At 40.3% G+C, this 21,270-nt stretch overlaps 1 protein-coding gene across 1 annotated transcript in view; it reads right to left on the minus strand.

The window, feature by feature from the left end:
• The window catches only part of DHX29 (DExH-box helicase 29), a 100,617-nt gene that overhangs the window by 70,172 nt on the left and 9,175 nt on the right, over positions 1-21,270 (minus strand). The window contains exons 2-4 of the mRNA XM_073622774.1: positions 16,523-16,735; positions 10,856-10,929; positions 5,433-5,546 (exon numbers count right to left, since the gene is read on the minus strand). Coding sequence (XP_073478875.1) covers positions 5,433-5,546; positions 10,856-10,929; positions 16,523-16,706 — 372 coding nt within the window. The 5' untranslated portion in view covers positions 16,707-16,735. The remainder of the gene's footprint in view (positions 1-5,432; positions 5,547-10,855; positions 10,930-16,522; positions 16,736-21,270) is intronic.

The following is a 21,270-nucleotide window of genomic DNA, read 5'->3' on the forward strand; positions in this document are numbered from 1 at the left end:
GGAATTTTATGTGATATACCAACACAATTATACCAATAATTGTGAATTGGAAGGAAAATGATAAATGGTTGTCATATTTTTTACAAATAAATATCTGAAAAGTGTGGTGTGCATTTGTATTCAGCCCCCTTTACTGATACCACTAACTAATATCTAGTGGAACCAGTTTCCTTCAGAACTCACCTAATTAGTAAATAGAGTCCACCTGTGTGTAATTTAATCTCAGTATGAATACAGCTGTTCTGTGAAGCCCTCAGAGGTTGGTTAGAGAACCTTAGTGAACAAACAGCATTATGATGGACAAGGAACACACCAGACAGGTCAGGGATAAAGTTGTGGAGAAGTTTAAAGAAGGGTCAGGTTTTACAAAAATATCCCAAGCTTTGAACATCTCACGGAGCACTGTTCAATCCATTATGCGAAAATGGAAAGAGTATGGCACAAATTGCAAACCTACCAAGATATGGCCGTCCATCTAAACTGACAGGCCAGGCAAGGAGAGCATCTATCAGTTAAGCAGCCAAGAGGCCCATGGTAACTCTGGAGGAGCTGCAGAGATCCACAGCTCAGATTGGAGAATCTGTCCACAGGACAATTATTAGTCGTGCACTCCACAAATCTGGCCTTTATGGAGGAGTGTCAAGAAGAAAGCCATTGTTGAAAGAAAGCCATAAGAAGTCCTGTTTGCAGTTTGCGAGAAGCCATGTGGGACACACACCAAACATGTGGAAGAAGGTGCTCTGGTCAGATGACACCAAAATGTAACTTTTTGGCCTAAAATCAAAACGCTACATGTGGCGGGTAACTAACACTGCACATCACCCTGAACACACGATCCCCACCGTGAAACATGGTGGTGGCAGCATCATGTTGTGAGAATGCTTTTCTTCAGCAGGGACAGGGAAGCTGGTCAGAGTTGATGGGAAGATGGATGGAGTCAAATACAGGGCAATCTTAGAAGAAAACTGTTAGAGTCTGCAAAAGACTCAAGACTGGGGCTGTGATTCACCTTTCAGCAGGACAACGACCCTAAACATACAGCCAGAGCTACAATGGAAGGGCTTAGATCAAATTCATGTGTTAGAATGGACCAGTCAAAGTCCAGAGCTAATTTCAATTGAGAATCTGAGGCAAGACTTGAAAATTGTTGTTCACAGACGCTCTCCATCCAATCTGACAGACCTTGAGCTATTTTGCACAGAAGAATGGGCAAAAATGTCACTCTCTAGATGTGCAAAGCTGGTAGAGACATACCTAAAAAGATTTGCAGCTGTAATTGCAGCAAAAGATGGTTCTACAAAGTATTGACTCAGGGGGACTGAATACAAAGGCACGCTGCACTTTTCACATATTTATTTTAAAAAAGTTTGAAAACCATTTATCATCTTCCTTCCACTTCACAATTATGTGCCACTTTGTGTTGGTCTATCACATAAAATCCTAATAAAATACATTTACGTTTTTGGTTGCCAAGTGACAAACTGAGGAAAATTTCAAGGGCTATGAATACTTTTTAAGGCACTGTAGAAGACAAACCAATTTATTAGGATGGCAACTATACAAAAGCACTCCAGTAGGCTTACTGACTAACATAGCAAATGAGGATGTGTAAAGTGCAATAATCAACGGCAACCAATCCATTTACAGATTACTACAGTCAGTTAAAAATTGACTGGATGTCGGATGCTATACTGCCTTTGTAGGTCCAGGCTTCAGGGAAGCCATTCTGCTCCTGGCTTCTTTACCTGTTGAGTAAATGACCTCGAACAAGCATGCAAAATAGAAGTCTAGACTTTGCAGACTGCATGCTTTTCCAGGTCAGCAGCTCTCTATGAAGTGAAGCCCCAAGGCTTGCACCTTTTAATAAGCTAAAAGCACATCAGTGATGGCAAGCATTTACTCAGAGATGCCTGCAAATGTGCTCATACACCATATTATGCTCCAGCAGCCATAAAGATAATCTGAAGTTGTGCTTAGCCTTGCATCTTAATATTGGTCCATACATGACTGGTCCAAGATGGAGGCATAGCAAGATGCATTTCTGAGCCTGAGTTTAGTTGCTAAAGTCCCTATTACCATATCAGATTATCCAGACTGACTGCCATAAATGTCTGCTTAGCATCACTGATGTACTTATAGCACAGTTAGTGTCCATAAGACCACTTTAAAAACACACAAGCAATGTCAGATCCCTTTGTTCTATTCCATTTGTATATATCATTTTTTTGATAAAGTAGAAAATATTTACAACCCTTTCTAGTGCCCCTCTCTATTTTCCATGTGAACCTTGTCACACAGAGAAAGAAAGCAATGAGAAATCTAAAATTTTAGAGTTGCCCTAAAACATAAAGCTGGGGTAAACCTTCTGCTGAGAGCAATTGCACAGGCGATACTTTTGTCACTTTTGAAATCAGCACGGCTGTGTGGGGCTCCTTTGTGGCTCTCGGCTTGTAGTTCTCAATGCACAACCAACGCTCCACAGTAGTTCATTGATACTTACTGTGAGTGTATCTGTGTGCCCATATGGGATGTACAGGCACACCGATACACAAAAAGATCTGCAAGAGACCTGCATGGCACCAGCAATCTGTTGATGACTGGTGCAATGCTTTACAGGCTCCAAAAAAGAAAAAAGAAAAATGCACATTTTTTTTACCTGAAAAGTGAACGTATCCTTTAAAAACCCATCAACCCCAACATGGCAGCTAATTGGGGTCTCTAACTTTTCTAACTTTAATTTTTCTATAACAACAACATGGTCACAAATCCATTAAAAAAAAATTGTCTTTCCAATGAAGAAAGCCCCACACTCACATTTCATATAGTAAACGATCAAAATAACTCCCTTAGTGAATAAAAATCACTAAACCCAGCGCTCATAATAAAATCAGCTGCTGCTATACACAATAAAAATTATTTCAAAACATATGCCTTAAAATTACATAAAATCCATCCAGCATTAGCAGCGCTCCTCTAGTTTTCTACACACCACATGTTAATCAATAGCTCAAAAACAATTCCTTATAAATACGAATATCAGATATGTCGTAGATCGTAGTAAGGGTGATTAAGGAATAACCAGATCTTTAATTGCCATCACCACACCTCATGAAGTCCACTCCCCTTTGGTCATAAACTCACCAGATCTCCAAGTATAATGCGCCTTGTATTTATGATTCTTTGTTATTTGCGTGCAGTCCCACCAAATATGTAATCCTCCTCCAGTTAGAGGAGATATATATATATATATATATATATATATATATATATATATATATATATATATATATATATATATATATATATATATATATATATATATATATATCACCTGGGTTAGAACAAGCCTTAGGAATCGTCCACTGGAAACAAATTCTCCTCACAACAGTGTGTTGCACATATAACACAAGAAAGAACTCATATTGTGATACCGTCTTAAAATGTATTATATCCAACAAAGCCCCCCTTCATAAAATGCACATCCAGAGGGGGTTGTGATTGTGGCTGGCGATTCCAACCATGTGGAGCTAGAAATGGTTCTTCCTAAATTTTATAAGAATGTGCACGTTCTAATAAGGGAGAACAATATTTTAGATCAGGATATTGCGGATATCACCGGATTACCTGCCTGGGAGGTCCTCGAGAGTGATCGAACGGAAGTTATGATCCAAGGCTTATAATCCTCTTGGTTCCGGTGAGTGAGAACCCCTTGCGGGGGATTTATTACATGTGTTGATATAAGATCTGGTGAAGGGTGCACGTATCAGATCTACTGCATATACCAGGGATATCAAGCTGAAGACCGCATCTTGTGTCCATTCTATGTTCTTTCGCTGAAAGCTTTCAGCTTGTGTTTTAAATCAGGGACATTTTTTCCGGTCAGAGTTCATGACTGTGTATAGCACCACTTTGATGTATTAGTTTGACTCGTTAAGTGATTATTTATACATCTGTTATATGAGTTTGGTTTTAAGTGGCTGCTGGGAGACATCTCACATTTTAATTACTGACATCAGGTTTCATCACTGCTAGTTTATCCATCTATATATATTTAATATTCCTAAACGCTGAGAAGAATTGTGGCAGGGCAATTTTTCCACTTTCTTAGGTTTTTTAAGTAAGTAAAGCATGTAAATGTCATCACGGACTGTATGGCATAAGTGCCTCCTCTCACTGCTCTCCAGTAACCACTGATAGCAGCGATTCCTGGGTAGAGACACAAATACTGACAGTCCTAGTAGTCGTGTGGTCACGCCCTAACACGTTTCGTAATCACGTCTTCGTCAGAGGGACATATACATGCTTTATTTACTGTGCTATTTTGTAACTGCATTTTATGAAGGGGGGCTTTGTTGGATGTAATAAGAGGGCATCACGCTATGAGTTCTTTCTTGTGTGATATGTGAAACACTCTGTTGGGAAGAGAATTTGTTTCCAGTGGACAATTACTAAGACGTGTTGTATCCCAGGCGATTATATATATATATATATATATATATATATATATATACATAATAAAAAATATCATACAATCCCATATACCCACAGTTGATCCAGAGGAAGGCGAAAAAAACCCCAAAAAAGAAGGATCCAATTTGCTACAGCAGGGGAAAAAATTCCTTCCTGATCCCAGAGAGGCAATCAGATTTTACCTGGATCAACTTTACCTATAAATGTCAGTACCCAGTTATATTATGTACATTTAGGAAAGAATCCAGGCCTTTCTTAAAGCAATCTACTGAGCTGGCCAGAACCACCTCTGGAGGGAGCCTATTCCACATTTTCACAGCTCTTACTTTGAAGAAACCTTTCCATATTTGGAGATGAAATCTCTTTTCCTCTAGGAGGTAAAGAGTGCCCCCTTGTCCTCAGTGTTGACCGTAAAGTGAACTCAACACCAAGTTCACTATATGGACCCCTTTATATGTATACATGGTGATCATATTCCCCCTTAATCTCCTCTTCTCAAGAGTGAATACATTCAGTTCCCCTATTCTTTCCTCATAGCTGAGCTCCTCCATGCCTCTTACCAGTTTGGTTGCCCTTCTCTACACTCTACAAAAATTCTCCTGAAGAAGCCAATGTTTAACAAAACATATTGAGTTGAAATTACTGCATATTCAATCAAGCCACATGAATACCCTTTGATGGTTTTTAATATTCAACAACACTGCTAAATGTTGACTTTTTACAATGCTTACGTTGTAATAAAAATGTGGATATTGTTATCATATATTTGTGTTATTTGTGGCAGCTTGAAAATCGCCCCTTTTTTTTCCTTTCATATTTACAATATTTCTATAGGGTTGTGGTGCCCTTAATCCCCAGGTTTCCCAGTATTACTTTCACATTTACTACATGAGATGAAGTAGATGCATCACTGTTAAGTAGCATTGCTAGTAAATAAAAAGCATAGCAACCAAAATGCAAACCTGTAACTTCTTAGAAGTCAACCTTCCGGACACCATTCCTTGATCCGAGTTTAGCTTTTTGTGCTCGTTTATTAAATTAATTATTCTCTTCTCCAATTTACTATCAATTACAACCTGTTGATAAACAGAAATCAATAAAAATTAACAACGCTGCAGTTATGTGATTGTGAACATCCTGCTGCCAACTGTAGATATTTGCCATTAGCTATAAACTAGTATCTACATGGAGTTTGCATGTCCCTGTGCTTGCATGTTTTTTTTCTGGGTACTCTGGATTGCTCCCACACTTATGATATGCTGGTAGTTTAACTGACTTCTGTCTAAATTGGCCCTACTATGTGTAAGTATCCATGTGAGCTAGAATCTTTAAAGCGGAGCTCCACCCAAAAGGGGAAGCTCCGCTTGTTTGCAAACCCCAAACCCCCCTCCACTGCCACATTTGCCACCTTTCGGGGGGCGGGGCGGATACCTGTCAAAACCAGGTACCTGCTCCCACTTCCGGGTAAGGGCAACGATTGCGGCGATCTACAAAATTTCCGGCAGCTCCCCCCCCCCCCCCACTGCCTTCTGGGAGACACACAGGTCCCAGAAGACAGCAGGGCCATTCAGAAGTGCAGCGCTACTCGCGCATGTGTAGTAGGAAACAGACTGTGAAACTGCAAGGTTTCACTTTCTGTTTCCTTAGTGAAGATGCCGGTGTTCTGTCAAAATAGCTAATTAAGATCTCCAAATACATCACCGGTCACTGTAAACCGCCAGTAATTATAGAAGTTGACGACTTGCTGTTTTGACACAATACCGGCAACCGTGTACATTCCGGTACACGGTATTATGGGCGGATATTGTTAGTCCGCTCCGATACTAACCAACAAAATGGACGCCTCCACGGCCTCCTTAAAGTGGTTCTAAAGGCTCAAGTTTTTTTTTTTACCTTCGCGCATCGTATGCACGAGGGTAAAAAACCTTCTCTGTGCAGAAGCCCCCTTAATACTTACTTGAGCCTCATCTTGATCCACCGATGTTCACAAGAGCCTCGGCTCTCCACAGACTCTCCCTCCTCATTGGCTAAGACAGCTGCAGGAGCCATTTGCTCCCATTGCTGTCAATCACATCAAAATTACATCCAGTGAGCCATCAAGGAGAGAGAGGGAGCTGGGTGGGGTCAAGGGCTCTGTATCTGAATGGACATGCAGAGCCACAGCTTGGGAATGAGCCTGCTCGGGTGCGCCCATTGCAAGCTTATGTTTCTATAAACCTGCAGGTTTGCATAGGGTGAGCATACATATTTTTACTAATAGGAAGGAGGAGAAGAGTCCGCCATTTACAGAGAAAACAATAGTTAGTGGTTGGCAACCAATCAGCTTAAACAGGGGATGTCTGCAGCAATATGGCACAGCTTACACCTACAAATATTCTGCCATCAGACCATGACCGGCCAGATAACATTCTCCTCCGTCTGCTGACACCTGTACAAAGCCTATGTAATAGTACAGGAATGCTAAACATTACATATAACCAAAGACAAACATATACCAACATATGGAGGAATGAGTAAAAATTTCCTAAAAACACAGCTTGCTATAAAAACTTAAATTTCAACAAAACATAATTGGGTAATATTTTAATAACATCGGGAGAAAGGCTTAATTTGAAACAGATTAAAACACATTCTATACAGGCATATGATTCACACGTGGGCTCGCTTCACACTAGTGCGATTCCTGTGCGGGTTTCCGCATCACATCTGACTCGCAGGCAGTTCACACTGCTTTCTGCGAACCGCTGCGGGCGTCAATGTAAAGTTAATGACACCCCTAAATCGGTTTACAGAACGCGGTGTGAACTGTTAAATCGGACAGGAATCGGATCACATGGGTCTGAACACCAATGCGATCCGATTCCAGTGCGGACTGATAAAAGGGTCCTGCACCATTCTGGTCTGAACGCGATGCGATTTCAGCCATACAAACTGTATGGCTAAATTAGCATCGCACAGACATCGCATGTGATGCACACAGCAATGCGCACCGAATCACATGCAATGTCTGGCATCGCAATAGTGCGAACCCAGCCTTACAAAACGGAGGGATACAACATGAAGTGAGAGAAAATCTACCCCTAGGTAGGGAAATTCACTCCAGTAATGCCGCGTACACACGAACGCACATTCCGACAAAAAAATACATGTTTTTTTTCCAACGGATGTTGGCTCAAACTTGTCTTGTATACACACGGTCACACAAATGTTGTCGGAAATTCCGATCGGCAAGAACGCGGTGACGTACCATGAGCCGAGAAAATTGAAGTTCAATAGTCAGTGCGGCTCTTCTGCTTGATTCCGAGCAGGCGTGGAATTTTGTGCATCGGAATTGTGTACACACAACAGATTTTTTATGTCAGAAAATTTGAGATCCAGATCTCAAATGTTTTTTTCCGGAAATTCTGACGGAAAATGTCCGATGGAGCCTACACACGGTCGGAATTCCGACCATGTGTACGCGGCATAAGAGTCACATGGGAAAAAGGTGTATTCACTGAAGCTTTGTCACCAATCCTTGTTTCCACAACACCTCAAAAAGTTTCAAAATCCAATTGTCATGGGGACAGAAAATGAGAAGAAATCCTCTGAACAGGAGCACAGACAGCAAAACAAATGTTACAGAGGTGTTAACCCTTCCCTATGCTATCCAAAAAAAACAAAAAATAATTTTTTTGGCCGGAGTTACATCTTCTTTGTATCTCGGGTACTGCCTGTATAAGACCTTATTCACACAATGCATCTGTTAATGCATGTGCATTGCGGTGTGTTGTGGTTTTGGTAATGTGTTTTAATGCTTTTGCGTACATTTTACATGCGTTGCATTTGTTTTTGTTTAGTTTGCTTTGATTTGCCTTATGTTTATGAGAGTTTGTGCATGTTTGCGTACATTTAAAGCGGAGTTCCACCCTGAAATTTTTTTTCCATTAACAGACTCCTTTTAACCTAAAAAAAAAAAAATTTGTAGGAAAACATTTTTTTATAATTACCAGAATCGCCCTGTTGCTATGTAGTCCACCTAATCTGCCACTTCCTGCTCCGCGGAGCTCCCTCGTCACTTCCTCCCTCGCCTATGCTCTTGGGAAATGATGTGTCATAATTTCCCAGGAGTCTGTGGGCAGTACTGTGATCAAAAATCGCGTTATTTCCTGACAGGAAATGACGCGATTTAAGGCGGAACACATCGCCAATTTTAAAAAGGGAAGAAAGTCCTTTGTTGCTGTAACGAGCCCCTTGCTCGCTCGGTTCCACTCTCCCGACACTCCTTTGCTGCTATAGAATCAGATTGCAGATCGCAACATCTGATGGTTCGGTCATCCGATGCTCCGGGACTAGAACTACAGCTATGTGCCGTTCTAATCCAGTTGTGTAGCTCAGAACAAACACCAGGCAGGCTGTATGTAAGTTCAACCAGGAATCTGTTTTATTGAAAAATACAGGCTCTTTTATACAGTAAAAGAGGAGGTTTATACCTCCTACTCAAATTACTCTGAACATACACCTGTGACCAGAAACCTAATTAACATGGGCTAATTTACTAATCCCTTTAGACAGCCCAGATGACTCAGACATGACCTTTAGGCCAGACTGGCCGTCTTGTAGCTCAGAAAACCCAATCAACATTATCACAATGGCAGAGTAAATTAACACAAACAACAATGCGGATCTGACTCTTAGATCCCATACTAGAGACTTATTAACAATACACATTCTAGCAGGCAACAGACAGACAGGTGGCTGGAATTGACATCAGCATCTCCTAACAGTATTTGTCCCAGCATTATGAATCAGCCACTATTTCTAATATGGCAAATCCAGGGTCCCCAGAGTCTGTGTGTCCTGGGGGACCAGGACCCGAATCCACAGTGATACCACCTCAAGGGTCCCCAGGCATACAGCTCACAAAGAGCACCGTTCCCCCAAATGCCAGGACCCACGATCGATCGGCAAGAGGCTAGCATTCAGTCCCCTCCAAAAGTCTCTCTCCCGGCTAGGTCTGTCACAGTTGCCATAACAATGGGGTGGGACCTTCCTCCGTTGCCGCCCGTTATGGCAACTTTCGAAACAATCGGCGCTACGGTCGCCGGTGAATCGCGCATGCGCAAGACGAGAGGTGCATGCTGGTTACCCAGCATGCACCTCCCTTATGCTTATCCAGGAAGAGTTAGCAATTGAGCTTCACATGCCCACAATCATGATGGCAACTGCCACAACAGGATGGAAAAACTTGTGAGTAATAATTTAATATTTTAGCAACATAATTTTTTAAAATTGTATAATCGTTTTTTTATTTAAGAATGAATTATGTAAGGATCATAAAAAAATAAATAAATAAATAAAAATGTGTCCAGAACTCCGCTTTAAACACATTGGTGTCCGTTTATGAAGCAGTGATCAGCGGTGATCCCGAGGATCGCCGCTGATCACAGTCCATAAACAGTTTATGAAACAGTGATAATCGGGGGAGAACATGTTTGAACTTGTTCTCCCGCCGATTATCTCTACACACGGAGAATCCTCATTGAATGACACAGAAAGGGCCAGTTTATGAAGCGGTGATCTCACCGCTTCACTGGCGATCTGAGTCAGAATTCACACTCCCAGGTTCACCAGCTCAGAGGTGGTGAATCGGGAAGTGAAGAGGAAATCTGGGGGGATCTGAGGGGGAAGGAGGAAGATTTTTAACTTCCTTATGCCTCGTTCAGACCCCCCAACACTGTAACCATGTCCCCCTGTCATATTTATGTGTATACATATATATACATATATACATATAATGTGTATATGTATATGTATATATATATATATATATATATATATAATGTATGTGTATATACATGTATATATAATGTGTGTGTGTGTGTATACATATGTATATAATGTAGGGGGACTCATTATTTTATTAACATTAATCGTCCGTGTATTGAGCGGTGATAATTTATCACTGCTTAATAAACTGACATCTCTGTATTTCTGGTGCTGTAATCTCGTAAAGTCTCACGAGATTCCAGTATCAGGGGCCGTTCTCCACTGTTGAAAGCATTTGTAGATCTCTTCACTCCTCCAAAGGTGAAGCGATCTACAAAGCTTCATAAACTGGCACACAGAGGAGAAAAATCTTCACTGTGAATGCCGGAGAACGAAGCAGTGAATAGATTTCACTGCTTCATAAACGGACACCTTTGTGTTGCACTGAAAAAAAGTAGTGCATGCCTTACGTTTTTTCATTACTGGGGAAATGCAACGGAACGCAATGCATTGGTGTGAACTGCATTCATAGGAAATTTTTTTTTTTTTTTTTTTTTGGTTGACATGCCTTGGGAATCACAAATGCACCCCAGCGCATCCGGTGTGAATGAACCCTTAACAAAGCAATTGTTCTGACCTTTAGCACAGATTTGTCATGATTCGCTGAAGCTCCCAGATCACCAGTAGCAGCAAAACTGTAGGTCTTGGGTCCTGAAAAATAAAGGTTTAGAGAAAGATCATAAACATATTATTAAAGTGTGGAAATAAAAGATAAACATTATAGCCAAATTCCAGGCAAACATACGGGATGCTGTTTTATAAAACAAAGGATTTGCATTTCTTTTCTTCCAGTCTTAGGATCTGCACAGCAGACGGATGAAACAACTTAAAGGTAAGCAATACAGTGGTGTCCTCTCTCCATCTCCAGCCGTGACTGGACAGTGAAAAAGCAGCAGAAGACTGACAAAGTCATCCCTAGCCTCTCTACCTTCTAGCAGCATTTTCATTGTCAATACATTTACAAGCAGCACTTCTAACTGGCTCCAAGTCATGACTCTCCCTTTCCAAGTTTGAGTTCAGCTGTATCTAAGAGGCTGATAACACGTCCAATACGGTTATTTTCAACAATTTCAAAAATACATTTAACATTGTAATATTGAATACAGGGCTGCATTAATTTGTGTCTTTTATATTTGCCTGGGGTTAAAGCGGAGCTCCACCCAAAAGGGGCAGCTCTGTTTGTTCGCACCCTCCATTGCCACATTTTGGCACCTTTTGTAGGGGAGGGGGGAGCAGATACCTGGTTTTGACAGGTACCCGCGCCTACTTCCTGGTAAGATTGCCGCACGGTGATCTACGTCATTTCTAGACCCTCCTCCTCCCCACCACTGCCTTCAGGAAGACACAGAGGTCCCAGAAGACAGCAGGACCACGCACAGTAGGAAACAGGCTGTGCCGGCGCCTGCACCCAAAGCCGATTGATGAATCGGCTAGGGGTGCCAAAATCGCGGGATCCCTGGACAGGTAAGTGTCCTTATATCAAAAGTCAGCAGCTACAGTATTTTGTAGCTGCTGACTTAATTTTTATTTATTTTTTTTTTACAGACTTGAACTCCGCATTAAGCTTTAGCCACTTGCCAACCGCGAACTGATAAAACACTTCATTACTTGCTTTTAAAGAGGAAATAAACCCTGGTGGGTTTTTCTTCCGTTCTTCTTCCCTGCAAAGTAAAGGCATAATGTGCTAGTATACATCGCACACTAGCCCATTATGTGACATTTACCTGCAAATGAAGCCTGCGTCATCCCCGTTGGAGGCCGCATCCATCTTTGCCCGTCTTCCCTCTGGGGCCGTGGACTCCGGCTTTGTGACTGGCCAGAGCCGCATGACGTCAGAGCCGCCAGTCTCGGCACACGCTCCTGAAGAAACAGCACAGGCGGCCGTTTCATCAGAGCGTATCAGCGCAGTATACAGTAAATGTCTCCTAGACGCCACACGTTTAGGAGATATTTACAGCACCTATAGGTAAGCCTTATTCTAGACAGGGAGGTTTACAACCTTATTCTTACACAGGGAGGTTCACAACCTCTTTAAGGGTAGGGGAGAGATTTGGGGTCTTTTAGACCCCAGATCTCTCCATAAAGAGGACCTGTCATGTTGTATTGTTACTGCAAGGGATGATTACATCTAATTCTTGTGACAGAGAACCTCATTTTGAGGGATAACCTCTCACTTCCTGTTTTGGCTATGAGACAGGAAGTGAAGGGAAATCTCCAGAATGGGACACAGATGGCAAGAAAAAAAAAAAAAGAAACGCACAGGGGTTAAATCCTCCGTTAATCAAAAAGGAAGTGACATTTACATTATCAATCAGCTGATGCACTTATGAGAGATATAGCAGGGATAGAACAACTTTAGAAGCGATTACCCTTTGGCAGTATCTCATCAAAAATGTAATTTTTGTTACAGAGTATGCCTAAAATCTGACTGGTATCTTAGTGCAGATTTCTGGGAAAATCAATGAGCATATCACACAAGAAGGAAATGATATGTCTGTTCATTTCGGGTTGCCATATTGCATTGAATTTTACAGAAAATTTAAAAATGCAGCTTGAAAAAGTGTATGTTATATTATTTTTTTATTTGTTATTTTTTTTACCCATGAACGTGGGGTTACCATCTTTAGGCTTGCCATATATACAGGTTTTTTTGTGTTTTTTCCCATTCAGCCACACTGACTGAAGTTCAGCCAGTCCCTGCTCAACTGGACATTTTTTGATCAGTGTATGGCCAGCTTTTATCCCTAGTATCTTCCATAGTACCATGGAAGTAGGGGAACTGGTATATAAATTGAAAGACAGATAAAACGATTTCTATAAGACTTGGGCTCTTTGGATGAATTTTATTGTTGCACCATACAAACAGTCAACCTCCTGAGGCACTTCTTACAGTCCAGGAGAAAAATGGGTGTTGCCTGGATCAACCAATTAATTAATTATATAAGTGATCATATTAACGGGTAAGTATCCAACAGTCATGCAGGCATAAGTCTGCAGGCAGTTCCAGTTGCCCTATGTATCAAATTGCAAAAAACAAAAGAGAAAAAGAGTTCTCTTAAAGAGGGTCAGCAAAGAACACTAATGTTGATACAAAAACCAGCTTTATTGAGTACTTAATAAAAAACCAAATTGAAATGCAAAAGTGAGAAATCAGCAATAGAGACTGACGGTTACCACAGGCCAATTAAAATTGGACAACGTTGTCACAGGAAGTGATTTAAAAACATGGGGGAGCCGCGGTTTCACATCCACTCATATACATCATACACACCTCTAATATGCTAATATAGTATGATAAGTAATAACCAGTGTAAATAGTCCTGCCCTGTTGGAGTATCAATAGTAAGCCGCAATTTTGAAAAACAGCAATGTCCAGTATGGTGGGGGCGGATCATAAACACATATCTGAGATGTGGGTGGATGGACGATCTGGTTATTGATGCAGGTGGATCGATCTCATGAGGGATAGACTATGCATGAATTCGAGTATATCAATAATGAACTCATTATGGGCTCCCAATAGGGGGAAATGGATGTCAAGAAAGGTTTTGGTCGCTTGGATACCCCAATAGTGGGGAATCGATGTATATAAGCTTTCGACATCTATTCCCACCAAAAGGGCATTTGGTGACAAGGAGAAATGAGATAATTTAGAGAGTATATCTCTGCTATCACGGACGAAGGACTGTAGTTTTGTTACCATATCTTTGATCATCGAGTCCACAAATTTACCAGGTCTCTCAAGGGGACCATTGATAGCTGAAACAATTGGTCTCCCGGGAGGGTTTGTGAGTGATTTATGTAATTTAGGGATTATGTAGAAAGTTGGGATAGTGATGTCATCAGCTCTGAGGTATAAATATTCCTTTTTGGTAAGTAGACCAGCTTCCATAGCTAGTTTTAACTTGGTGTTAAGAGTGTCTATCAGGGCTGGGAATGGGGTACCCATCAGTTGTTGGTAAGTAGAAGTATCACTTAATAATCTGAAAGCTTCATCCTCATAGATTTTTTCACTGAGTAGGACCACATTACCGCCCTTATCACTTCTTTTTATCACCAAGTTAGGAGCTTCTTGTAATTCTTTTAGTACTTTTTTCTCAGAGCTGGTCAGATTGCTTGATCCCAACCACTCCCAATTAATCCTTCCGAGATCAAGTTTAACCTGATCTAGGAATAGTTGAAGCCATTTATGCTTTGATAGAGCTGGCATTTTTGTGGACTTGATCCTCAAATTAGATTTCCTTCTAATTGGGTGGCTGTTTTCAGTTTCAGAGTCGCTATTAGCGTTTTCCTCTAATAAGGCCATTAAGTTATTAATGGCCTCATTTTCATCCTTGTCAAGGTTGGAATCGGGTGTAGATTTATTATCAGGGTTATTATGATGCCAAAGTTTAAAGAGAAGCTGGTGAAACGCGTCAGCGGTGTGACGTCAACACGTCACTGGGAGCCGCGCGTAATTCGATCTGGCTATACGACCCACAATTCGATCTGGCCTGTGCCAGCACAACTCAACAGCTGATGCTTGTTTCTCCGACTAACATCTCTTCATACTGAGACATCCGCCCCACAGTGGCTTCACTAACAAGCAACGGTTCCTACTTTGGAATTCATCTGTACTATTACAGCGGCATTTATCCATGTAGAGACTCAGGAATCAAGGACTTACTGCAAATCTGACGACGGAATTACTGAGGCTGGTGAGATCCTTCCATTTCATTCAGTGCCTTCAAAATGTATGTCAGTTTTCCTTGCACCTTTCTTATTTAGTCGCCATGGACATTTATCTTACAATTTGAGCTGTGTAACTTATATCTCCTCTTGCTGGAACCGGGATATGGTTTGAATTGCAACCTATCTAACAGCTGCTATACGTATAGTGTTTGTGCAATATCTGGGCATAGTCTATCCCTCATGAGATCGATCCACCTGCATCAATAACCAGATCGTCCATCCACCCACATCTCAGATATGTGTTTATGATCCGCCCCCACCATACTGGACATTGCTGTTTTTCAAAATTGCGGCTTACTATTGATACTCCAACAGGGCAGGACTATTTACACTGGTTATTACTTATCATACTATATTAGCATATTAGAGGTGTGTATGATGTATATGAGTGGATGTGAAACCGCGGCTCCCCCATGTTTTTAAATCACTTCCTGTGACAACGTTGTCCAATTTTAATTGGCCTGTGGTAACCGTCAGTCTCTATTGCTGATTTCTCACTTTTGCATTTCAATTTGGTTTTTTATTAAGTACTCAATAAAGCTGGTTTTTGTATCAACATTAGTGTTCTTTGCTGAACCTCTTTAAGAGAACTCTTTTTCTCTTTTGTTTTTTGCAACTTCTTACAGTCCATTCACACTGAATGCGGCTTTGAAATCATGCTACTTCAGCACGATTTCAAAGCCACCAGATTTTATGTGTGGTTTGCCCACATCTGTGCGACTTCATGCACAGATGTCTATGAAAGTCGCACATTAAATTGTCAAAAATAGTGCAGGAACATTTTTTTTTAAATCGGTGCCGCACCGATTTGAACGGTTCAATAGGCACAAATAGGGTGCAACTTGTCATGCAATTTTAAACTGTCAAATCGCATAACAAGTGGCACCGGTGTGAACGGGGGGATTAGAATTTTTGTCTCTTGCTTAAGGGCTGCATAGACAAAAAGCCGCAGATACAGACAAGTGAAATGTCATCGTTCCTTTTTTGCCTTTTGTGGTGCTGATTGAAGACGACATTGCACTTATCCATACTACTTTGATGGAGGTGTTATCTGTGTCCCCTGGGGTCATTTATTCTATGTCTTCATTAGTATGGTGTGTGTTCCTTGTATGTTTTGTACATTACCTTTTTAACCTTATCCAATTAAAATTTCAAACATCTTTTACCCTATGTGTGTGCCTACAAAGTCCATCTTTGTTATTTCTAGTTTTTTCCCATTCAATATCGGGACGTTGGCATATTATTATTGGTGCATCCACAGCGTCACCCTGTGAGGATACATGGTAAATTCCATTTTTTGACATACTACTTTGATGCTATTGATAGGTTTGTTCTATACCAATGTAATTGCTGCAATGTTTGTAAGGCTTTGGTGACCTTTATGCAGTATGCTAAATACGCTGAACTCTTAAAAAACGTTCACTAAATATACAGATTGCATAAAAAAATGAAACGAGCTTGGTCTGTTAGACAGTTCCTGGGCTCTGATATAAAAACAGCTCCAGTCTTTTACCTTGCTTATTCCGCGGCTCCTTGCCCCCTGAAGACACAGTTGCAGATTTACTAGTTTGCTTCTTGGCGGAATCCTCCACAGCAGTCCGAGGTTCTGCTGCTGCCCTGGATCTGTTTGCTGCGGCAGCCACTCCCTGGACAGAAGGAGCATTGTTGTGGCGACCTTTCTTATTTTTTCCACCCATTTTTCTAGATCTCCAGGAGGATACTTTGTCTATTGAGAGAGAAAAAGAACAAACACATATTACATGGAAGTCTACATTTATATAAACTGGCAATTATCTGTCAAGTGGTAGAAATCTAGTCTATGTAGCAAATCTTCTAAACTGTGAAGTGGACATGACACCTGATTATTAAAGGGCTTGAAGATAATCCAATCAACACAATTTTTTTTTAATTACTTTATTTTTATTATTCTTCAAGTATCAAAAAGAGAACATACAATAACATAAAATATTGTATAACATCTCATAGTACAAAAAACAAAAAACAAAATCTGTTATTACTTTATCTTCACTATCCCTCCCATCCACCACTCAATTATTAGTTGTGCATATATATATATATTATATATATATATATATATATATATATATATATATATATATATATATATATATATATATATATATATATATATATATATATATATATATATATATTTCTGTTAGTCACATGGCCGCCAAAAGGGTAAGGGGAGAACCATCTCTCTGGACAGGAGAAATGTAAAAGGGAAATGCATCCAAGGCCACATAAGGGCAAGAAGCGGGAATGAGGGAGTGGCAAGGAACGAGAGAGAGTCTCTCACCATCCCCTTATAGGGGGTACCCCCATCTCGTCCAGCCAAGGCCTCCACATTCTTTCAAACTTGTTATAATTACCCTGCCTAATACATGTCGCCCTCTCGCTCCAAACCATTGAATTAATGGTCTCAAGCCAGCTCTCCACTGTCGGGGGAGTCTGTGCCTGCCATGTTTGTGCTATTAATTTTCTCGCCTGAAACAGGCATCTCAACACTACTTCAATGGCGCCAGTCGGGACTTTACGTTCTTCCGAGGTTCCTAATAGGGAAGTCTTAACCTCCGATTCTAGTGTAGTTCCAAAAGTTTTATTTATTATATATTTATTATAGTTTTATTTATCCTAGCTACTATCTCCGCCCAGTATCTAAACAGCTTAGGACACCTCCATACCATATGGATCAGATCTCCTGACGCCTTACATCTGGGGCACTCATCATTTTGTCTCCTTCCAAATTTAAACATTTTTTTGGGTGTATAATAGACTATGAATAATCAACAGAATTTAATTGTGGAAATCAGAAAGATAATTCAGGCTGCTGTAGGCTCACGTGGTGGCATGTTACCTAGGCACTGGTCATGTGATCTCAGCTAGAGGGGCTTTATGGCCTTTAGGTTGAGGGGGCTATTTATTGGTCTGAACTCAAATCCTTCCCTTCAGGGCCTATTCATACTAATCCATTTTCATGCAGCAAAACGCATGCATTTAGCTGCATCAAATTGTATTTTAGTAGGAATCCTATCCTTTCCTGTGTGGCTGGTTTACAACTAGACGCTACAGTCTTGCGTGAAAGGGAAACTGTATGGGCCGTTCACATCTAGATGCGTGCTGCATACACATGGAATATAGTGAATCCAGCCTCCTGCTGTTGTAGGTTTTCGGCTGAGCAAAGCCATGGGAGCCTATATTGACTTTCTTAACTAATTATTGTTTTTGGCAGGAATTAGAGTCCAGCAGCACTGTCAAAAAAAAAACAAAAACGAGTCATTGAAACATAAGAAAACCTATTTAAGAAAAAAAAAAAAACTAACTCATAGTGAGGTCGAGATACTAATGTATATCTAAACTCATAGGATGCATTAAGGTGAAAAAACATAAGGGTTTATAAACAGTGTTAATTTTGTTGACTAAAACATTTTGGTCAACTAAATGAATATTATTTTAGTCGACTAAAATGAAAACAACTGAGATGACTAAAATACAACTAAAACTAAAATGGCATTTTAGTCAAAAGACTAAAATGGGACTAAAACTAAAATACCATTTTAGTCAAAAGACTAAGACTGAAACTAAATTGAAATTTGACTTCAAAATTAACACTGGTCTGTAGTGCATGTTCATACCTCAATACCATAAATAATAACATATTAGATTTTTCACTCCAACAGTATATAATAAGTTTGGAAATTGTAGAGAAATGTTAACTAATGCATTACAATTTAATTACACCCATTAGGTTTTAGACGACTAAAATGAGTTTTAGTCGACTAAAATGTACTGGAGATTTAGTCGACTAAATACGACTAAAACAATTGCAGAAGACTAAAACTAAAATGCCATTTTAGTCCTAAGACTAAAACTAAATCGAAATTTGCTGCCAATATGAACACTGTTTACAATACCTTTAAGGCAGAATTTCAAAAAATTGAAGAACGGGGCAGAGAGGTGACAAACCTCGGGACTTTAGAGGTGTTGGGTGTAGAGTTTAAAACTCATCAAGTAGCATAATAGTAGTAGGAGATAGTAGGAGAATAAAAACATGAGAAGGAAAAATACATCCATATCAAAAGGTAAATTGAATTAATGAAGCATATACAAGCAAGGCACTACCACTCTCGACATGTTTCACTCGATAAAGTTTCTTCAGGAGATTGATGGTGTGGCTCTTATTATACAATGGTGTGCGATTTGACATACGACTTCAAAGCTGCATGACAAATCGCACAAGTGTGAAAGGAGCCTAAGGGCGAAAAAACTGTTGCTGTAACTGCTTACCCAGTTGGGCACACATGTAAAAATAACCATTTTGGGCCATAAAATGACCTAAAACCCCCAGAACATTATATTTTATTTTGAAAGAAGAAGATCTGTAGAAAAAAAAACCATAGTAGTTGAAATTTATTATTTTGCACAATATTTGCGCAACTGCTTATTAAATGCATATTTTTAGGAAAAATATATATATAAAAAATTTAAAATAAAGATTTTTTACTGCAAACACACGCAATATAATAACAAATTTGTGATAAAATATAAAAGATAAGGCTGCCTCCAGTAAATCGTTAGAATTTAAAAAGTAGAATTATTGCTCTCACTCGCGAGTTTGTGGCGATACCTCACATCTGTGGTGCAATCACGGTTTACATACACCTGCACCCTGTGTTTGCGTGTGTGTGTGCAGGGAAATGGGCGTTACGTTTAAAGTGGAACGTTAGTCAGAAAATTAAGTCCTGCTAGATCACTCCAGACTGACACCCTCTGCAGGTATATCTATGTAAAACATTAAAAATAAGTGTCTATACTGTTTAAATTCCACTAGTCTCACCCCGCTCATGCTCAACTGCTCTCCATTTTTGGCATTGTGCCCAAAATTAGAGACACTAGAGCAGGGCTTGACAAATTTGTTTGGAATCTAGGAGCCAGCTAAAAAAGTTAGGAGCCAGATTTTTTTTAAACAACCGACAAAGCTTTATTTTCAATATAAAAAATAACTAATCTTAAATTTACACAGAAAGACCGCCCCGCTAGCGGCCGAATAGCACCCCTAAAACGGCGGTAAAGCAGCACCCCGCGGCTCGGTGTGAAAGGGCTCTAAGGGTCCGATGAGGTCCCCCTGAAAAACTGACAGGCGAACCTGATCAGACAGCCCGTGTGAAACGGGCCAAGCAGGGAGATAACAAATAAATTCATTTTAATTAAGAAAAAAATAAAAAAACAGTTTTCACCAAAAAAAAAAACTAAAAATAAAAGCTATTACGAAAAAAAAAAAAAAGGCTATCCCCACATTCACTTCCTTCTCTTCTCCACTTTGGGAAGGAGATGGGCGGGCAGTGAAAACAGGCAGGGGAACCTCCATTAGCATTGCATTAGCATTGCTTGTTGTGTTGTCATACCAACGGCCACCACAAGATGGCGCCAGATTCCAGAAGTACTGCAGAAGGCCGCAAAGTCGCGGCCTCAATTACCGGCCGCCGCATGCGATCGCACGGGGGGGGGGTCTGGGGGGGTCGGGGTCCGCACGGAGACAGGATACCCCAGGTGTGCCGCCCCAGGTCACTATTTCTAGTCGCAAATGCGACCTGGCGCCCGGGGTTTGTCGAGCCCTGCACTAGAGGCCGATCTGGAACAGGAGCAAAGCTGGAGGCAATTTACATCACACACTAAATTTTGGTAGATTATTAAATTATTAATGTGGAACTCTATTCAGAAAATTAAGTCCTGCTAAATCACTTCAGGCTGGCCCATTTTGCAGGTATAGCTATGTAAAATATTAAAAATGAGTGTCCATACTGTTTAACCACTTCAGAACCGGAAGATTTTACCCCCTTCCTGACCAGAGCATTTTTTGTGATTCGGCACTACGTCGCTTTAACTGACAATTGCGCGGTCGTGCAACGTTGTACCCAAACAAAATTGATGTCTTTTTTTCCCACAAATTGAGATTTCTCTTGGTGGTATTTGATCACCTCTGCAGTTTTTTTTTTTTTTTTGCGCTATAAACAAAAAAAGGCCGTCAAATGTTTTAAAAAAGCAATATTTTTTACTTTTTGCTATAATAAATATCCCCCAAAAATATATAAAAAAATGAATTTCAACCACAGTTTAGGCTGATATGTATTCTTGGTAAAAAAAATACATATTTTTGGTAAAAAAAACAAAACAAAAAAAAAACAAAAAAAAAAAACGCAATTAGTGTATATTGATTGGTTTGCGCAAAAGTTATAGGGT

The sequence above is a fragment of the Aquarana catesbeiana genome, linkage group LG01 (assembly GCF_042186555.1).
Source record: "Aquarana catesbeiana isolate 2022-GZ linkage group LG01, ASM4218655v1, whole genome shotgun sequence".
Classification (NCBI taxonomy): domain Eukaryota; kingdom Metazoa; phylum Chordata; class Amphibia; order Anura; family Ranidae; genus Aquarana; species Aquarana catesbeiana.